At 35.0% G+C, this 7,016-nt stretch overlaps 1 protein-coding gene across 1 annotated transcript; it reads right to left on the bottom strand.

The window, feature by feature from the left end:
* Nucleotides 1–2,963: 2,963 nt before the first annotated feature.
* On the bottom strand, nucleotides 2,964–6,717 carry LOC135599164 (uncharacterized). Its single transcript, XM_065093963.1, has 3 exons — nucleotides 6,414–6,717; nucleotides 4,913–4,993; nucleotides 2,964–3,466 (listed from the first exon to the last, which is right to left on the bottom strand). Exons 1-3 carry the CDS (start codon nucleotides 6,576–6,578, stop codon nucleotides 3,089–3,091), a joined length of 624 nt encoding a protein of 207 aa, XP_064950035.1. The 5' UTR covers nucleotides 6,579–6,717; the 3' UTR covers nucleotides 2,964–3,088.
* Between the last annotated feature and the right edge of the window lie 299 nt (nucleotides 6,718–7,016).

Below are 7,016 nucleotides of genomic sequence, written 5' to 3' on the forward strand. Positions count from 1 at the left end.
ATGGGTTAAGTAGATTTCTAGTAGATATCTATAACGGTGAACTATATGCACTTTAAACTCTCCGACCTCAATATCTTAAAATTTTAAGAGTGTTTTCTACACCTTGCTGACTCTCTTATTTTATATCTCATTAGTGATGTCTTAAAATTTTAAGAATGTTTTCTACACCTTGCTGACTCTCTTATTCTATATCTCATTAGTGATGAATCTTGCTCCTTCTCATAATTAGGCTCTTGGCACCCCAAACAAACAGTTTCTCCATCATCTTTTGGATATAGATATAATCCTATGACTGGATTTTTTAATTATGATATGATGGGGCATGAGAAGTTGATTATCCCATTCTCAATCTCCTACCTTGCATCAATTTATAATAAATTGAAGGATATTAATTGTGTAACAAATTATCTAAGTGACAATATCGCATGGAAATTCATGCTCCAATTAACTTACAAATTCATCAACCACTTGCCTCTTGAGAGTACTAACTGATATGGTTCAAGAGTCATATTCTAAAATTTCCATTTATCACTAGGCTTATATTTCTTGATAGGTTTACCCATACATGATCGGCTACTCGGTTGGAGAATTGTTAATCTTATTTCTTTTGCCAAAGAGGAGAATACAACATATTGAATGTAATTACTCGATAGAAATCCGACGGGTCTCACTCTCCTCTTGAATAAGTTATTCTTTTAGTATGATTAATTTTTTGAGTTTTACTAGAAAGTTTTATTTGATAGAATCTCTTTTTTTTTTTATCTTCGGGCTCAAAGAAATCGTCTCTTTTTACAATAATAATAGCAAATCAGCTAGTGTTATCATATCCTACAACTTAAATGATGTCGATTGTAAATTTTATTTGACTGTCAACATCCTTAATGATAATGCTAAGAACTATAAGATAGATTACTAAACTCTTTTTGGTTATCAACTCATATGGTATCGATGCGACCTTTGGAACATGACTAAATTGTTATTAATACGATGCTATATTCTTCGTACTTGTTTAACTGAAGCATCCATCCCTTTCTTTTTTTTTTTAATGAACTACAAGTTATTCATCATGGTATCATGAAATAAAATATAGATTCTTCAAACTCATCCATTCTAGTAAAAAAAAAAACTAAGATGCCACAGAAATACTAGATTCTCCTGTCTCAAATGACAAACCTTTGCAATGATGTTTGTGATGTGTTTTTTTATCTCACACACCTTTGTAATAGTGTAGGAGAAATCCTCATGCAGCCTGATAGATTACCCTTACTTATTTGCCTTACCAAAGGTAGCGTAACGATGCACACACTTCTTGAGTAGATGCGAATTTTCATCAACGCCACAATCCGACATGGTTACTCGTTGTCTCCGATATATTGGAGTCTTGCTTTATCTTTCTCTTTAATACGTGTTCAAGTAGTGAAGCATGTCAATATCATATCGTAAGATCTCTTATTTTATTTTAATACATCTCTTACATTTTTGCAAAAAAAATTATAACAATAGTTAAATTAAAAATTACATATTTCCTCTTTTTCTTCCTCTCTTCTTCTTCGTTCTTCCTTTTTTTTCTTTTTTTTTCTCTTATTCTTACTAGATGGTAGTAAGCGTTGAATATCGGATTTTGATGATGAAATCAATTGATGAAGTTACGATCTAATCATCGTTTAAGTGACGCAAGACTAACTTCGTTCATGGAAAAATAAATCGATTGAAGTAGGAGAATCAAACATTAGGCCAGAATGGATTATGTCAGAAGATTGGATGTCCGGCCGAAGGATCGATCGATGTGCTGGCAGAAGGACTTCGTGCCATGAGTTCGAGCATCGGGTCAGAAGGATCGGACATTGCGCCAAGGAGAACGGATGTTGTAGGAGGTCAATATGTCGATCGGGCAATACGCCAAAGAAGAGGACGATGCGCCAAAGGTTCGGAAGAAGCGTCGAATGAACGAATGACATGTTGGATAACATAGTATTATTGTCTTGTAATCGGTCGTCTTAATCGAAGTAGTTTAGGTTTTAATTGAATTGGCTTTAAGTATAACCATACCAACTTAATTAATGGCTCATTAAGGTTGAGTTAGGCTTATTGGGAGGCTCATTCAGTGACCCAGTTAGGTCAGGCAATGGAACCGCCTATAAGATGAAACGTACGAAGTGTATGTTTTCTAAAAAACTCGACGGTGGTACAACTAGTGTCAAGTGGTGGTACCAACTAGACAATCTCCCATACTGTCAAGCGGTGGTATCACCGGTACTTTGAAAACCCAAGATGAGACATTTCTTTGCTCTATTTTTGAAGTAATTTTGGGTCTATAAATACTCCAGTTATTCTTGCTTGAGAAAACAAGAAAAAGAGTAGAAAGGGAGAAAGAATCTTTGAGAAAATAGTATCGTAATCTCTTTTAAAGTTTAGTCTCATCCTCCTAAAGTTAAAAGTTTTATAAGGAATGAGTATGGTCTATTGTAAAAGAAAGGTATAAAGATTCTCTCTTGAGCTCGTGAGGTCTATTGTAAAAGAAAGGTATAAAGATTCTCTCTTGAGCTCGTGAAAAAAGGAGAAAGAGTTGTAAAGAGGGTAGTTGATCTTCGTTCATTGAAAGAAGATCATTAGTGAACACCAATAATCTCGACAGAAGAAAAATCGAGAGTAAACGTAGGTCACGATGATCGAACCGATGTAAATTTAATATGCATTTATCAAACCACTGTAAAACATTTCTGTTGTGCTTTTTATTACCATTACTTTTTAATTTAATTGTCTACTGCCCTCCCCCCTTCTCTTAATATTGTTTACTATCACAACAGTAAAGTATTTATATAAAAGATAATGAGAGAATGAGAAATCAACTCATTTAAAATATATATATTTTTTAAAAAGTAATAATTTTATATTTTAATCCCTGAAAATTACTAATTACAAATCGATCCTTGAATTTTCATCGAGGAGATGAAACAGCTGCCTAGTTAGAAACTTGCATTATTACTATATCAATATGGTATCAAAACTTCAACTTTTACATTTTAGTCCCCAAAAACTTATAATTAATCCTTGGAATTACAAAAGTTATCACCATGAGGGATAAATTTCAACAGTAAGATTGATGGGTTGGACTATCTAGATTCATATCCATGGATGATTCGTTGGATCTGAGAGAATTAAGCTCCTGATTGTGGTTGGGATCATGATTTCTAGCCCCACCATTTGCATAAACGCCACATCCCTGAGCAAGGTGACAATGCTGAAAGCTCCCACGAGCAGGACCGGAAAGTGGATTTGAGAAATCACAGTTTTTGGCTTGATCAGAGTCACCACTAGGAGGGACACAACCGGTTGATGCCTGAGAAGATGGATCAAACAATGGTTGGGCGCTCGAGTTCATAAAGTGCATTGTGGATTGGGTTTGTTGTTGGAATTCCGATATCGGTGATGTTGATGGATTCTCTACTTCGAAGTCCATCTCATTCTGCATGAAATGTATATTCTCAATTGAAAATTTACAAATGCTCAAAAAGCAAAACCATGATTAATGTATTTATCCTGCTAATAAAATGAGAAATTGACAGAATAAAAATGTATTTATGGAGACAGGCATCTTGTTGCTTCAATAACAAAACAAGATCATAAGCAACCACGTAACATCCAAGCAATTCAAAAAGTATGACCATACAAAATAACTATGATAACCTCCTTATCGATCTAATTGGCCACATCAATTTTTTTTTTTATTTGGACGATCAGCAATCATAAATCACTATTTGTGCAGATCAAGTAAATAAAACTCTAGAAAATGATCTACTTTGAATCCCCAGAATGCTAATTAGAAAGACCAAATACAAAAAAGATAAAAAAAAGTAGTATGCAGCCCGATGCTGAAAGACAACTAGTTCCTGTGTGACATGGTGATATAGTTCTCTGTTCTCCCAAATCCTTGTCACATGTTACACCAGGCAGAATTTTGCCAAAAGATATCTGTGTTTTACTGCTGATCACCATAATGTGATGGCAACAACAAGTATTAAGTTGTAAGCATATGCAGGATTGTTAGTTAACGTTTAACTTCTCCTTGAAACTATTTTTCTCCTCGAGTAGTTACAACTCAAATAAATTCATTCACAGTTGAGAATGAGTTGGCAAGTATCACACAAAGGAAAACTGACACCAGAATACACGATTAATTCTATTATTATCATAAAATAATCCCAAATGATATATTAGATTATGTTCGTATATGATAAATACCAGTTGGACCCAATTGTATTGATCAGTATTTACAGGTCTAACCAAGTACATATAACAAAACACAGCTTAATACCACTATACATAGAGTTTAATTTAGTTTTTCTTAAGTATTATGTTCAATGATACTTGATGACACAGATCTTTTATACCCCTCAGTATATTGGTACCATTCTAGTCTGATAGTTGACTAAACTTGGTTCCAGACTGATATCTAAACCTTGTTACATATAGTATCTATGTTTGGTGAGAAAATTAGAAAGTCATCCTCGAAATTGACTTAACTAATGTGACTCGATGATAGAAAATCAGTTCACATAATAGTTTCTCTAACTCAAAATCATTTAAAGGAATAGCATATTAAAAAACACTGCTAGTTTTGAATGTTAAGGTATTTCTGATACCAATTCCAAAAACACAACTAGGTACAAAATCGTGAACTGATATATATATATATATATATATATATATATATATATATATATATATATATATATATATATATATATATATATATATATATATATATATATATATATATATATATATATATGGTGAATGGGGTATAGCAACCACCAAATTTGTCTAGTTGCTTCACTAGATGAATAAGCAGAAAGAAATAAATGAAGCAGAAGATGTGGCAAAGCCAACCAGCAAGCAATCATCATAAAACCTGAATATGGGTGGCAATGTCAGCTACAGTCAACCTTGATCCAATTTCATCCTGACTCAAAATCCACTGGCGGAGCTTATCCTGTGTTAATGAATATTAAAGTAGCTTTGTGAGTTTCTATAAACTATGCATCTAATTTAACAGACTTAAGCAACTTTAAGACCAGCTAGTAAAGGAAATATTAAAGATAAAAATGCATGATATGCTTGCTGATCTATTGATTTTTTTTTTCCCACATGTTAGTCCTCAGATTTGGAAGACAATTCAAAATAAGGATAGGTGTTACCTACAAGCAACAGCACAAAACATGGAACCAAAGAAATCACATAAAAGGTGGGAAGCAAAGCTCCAATGACCTAATGGGGAAATTCGCTCAGTTTTAAGAGATTCCAAGCTTAGCTTAGACAAGATTTGAGGGATGGACTCCGCTACAATCTCTAGTGACTAGTACATGGAGCATTTTACTTCTTTTTCCCCCCTGTTTTATTACATTCCAGGTACTTAGTTTACCAGCAAGTAAGAAATTGTTCAACGATATAATGTGACGTCAAGGTTGCTGTATTAAAATGACTAAGAAAACCCACAACAAGCGAATGTAAACAGCTTTCATCGGTCCAAACAATGAGACTCACGGTTTGGAAAGTTTGCTATCTTATGAAGTTAACACATTCGCAAGTTAAAACAGGAAAAAGAACTTGGATTTTATTACTACACTGTGACAAACAAAGTGCATATAGGAAAAGCCATGAGTTCTGGCAATGCATAATGCATCTCGCTGTCAATGTTGTAAAGCTGAATTAGCAAATGTTGTCGCTCTCTTATGAGGTTAAAGAAAAAGACCGCCTCTTTCAGAGGAACAGTTTCCGAACAGGGAGGTAGTGATTAGTGAGAAGAGCATATCTAAGTCAAAAAAACACAAGGACCCCATTAAATGGATCAACAAAAGGTATAAATCACAATCGCAGGCGCAGATAGTTTCCACTTCCCAGTATTGATGATAGCAACACATGATCGTAAAGAATGATGGTCTACAATCCGAATCTAAGTACAGTGATCATGGCGGGGAAAAGGTTCAACTGATTGTGGAAATCGCTAAGTTCATTTGACAAACAAATGCAAAAAAGTGCATCACAAACACTCGTAGAAGCATTTGATCGCTCCCGTACACAAGAATCAAATAATGATTCACAAACATAGCAGCCTTTCTTCATTTGACAAAAAAGATATTTCAAGAATAAAATAACCGAACATAATGCATTGTCTTAAGAAGAGAAATCAATCAAGCAAGACCTAAGTACGACCCATAGCATCCACATGGAGCAAAACGAGACGACCTTTTTACCTCATGATAGTAGAAAAAGGGATCAGAGCGAGATCCCCGCAGGATCGATCACCGTCGATCGGGAGAACAGAGAAGCATAAAACATAAAGGTGCGACCAGAACAAGAACCAAGTCACGAGGATGAGGGGGCAAAGAGAAGGAGGGGAGAGAACGAGGAACCAGGGCGTGGCGCTCGCCGGCGTGGAAGGAAAGAGCCCGGTGATGCACGGATTGCGTGTAGAGCTGGGAGAGGTAGTTGGCGGCGCCGCGGAAGGTGGAGTAGAGGGTCCGGTCGGCCTCGTCCAGCGGCGTTGCCGCCTCCTCCGTTTTCCGTTTCCTCGCCATCACAAATCCTATCTATTATCACGCAAGCGGACCAGCAGTTTCGATCAATTGACCAAGTGACGAATGAAACCCTAGACACAAAAAAGAGAGGGAGGGACGGAAGGAGGGAGGGAAGGGAGCGAAGGGCTATATATCTTAAACGCGCTCCACCAACGCCGAGAAAACGTGAAAAATGAACGAGGGGGGGAAAAGAGTTTTATATTTTATATGGGACAATTTATAGAAGGAAAAAATGATTATTGTTTACTATAATAATAATAATAATAATAAATCTTAATTATTTTGATACATAAAAAATTAATTTTACATTACCTAAATTTTTATTTAGGTCTTTATAGATTTTTTTATAGTTCTTAACACTAATATTAATCATCATTTTATATCTTCTAACTAATATTAAGCTTAAATGATTCTCTCTCATCGAGATGATACATAGTT

The sequence above is a fragment of the Musa acuminata genome, chromosome BXJ2-1 (genome assembly GCF_036884655.1).
Source record: "Musa acuminata AAA Group cultivar baxijiao chromosome BXJ2-1, Cavendish_Baxijiao_AAA, whole genome shotgun sequence".
NCBI classification, from domain to species: Eukaryota; Viridiplantae; Streptophyta; class Magnoliopsida; order Zingiberales; family Musaceae; genus Musa; species Musa acuminata.

Coding starts and splice junctions, on each gene's coding strand:
- LOC135599164 (XM_065093963.1), bottom strand. CDS start 6,578: ATGGCGAGGAAACGGAAAACGGAGGAGGCGGCAACGCCGCTGGACGAG. Junction 4,994..6,413: donor CCGGCGAGCGCCACGCCCTG/GTTCCTCGTTCT, acceptor TCATTAACACAG/GATAAGCTCCGCCAGTGGAT. Junction 3,467..4,912: donor ACATTGCCACCCATATTCAG/GTTTTATGATGA, acceptor CATTTCATGCAG/AATGAGATGGACTTCGAAGT.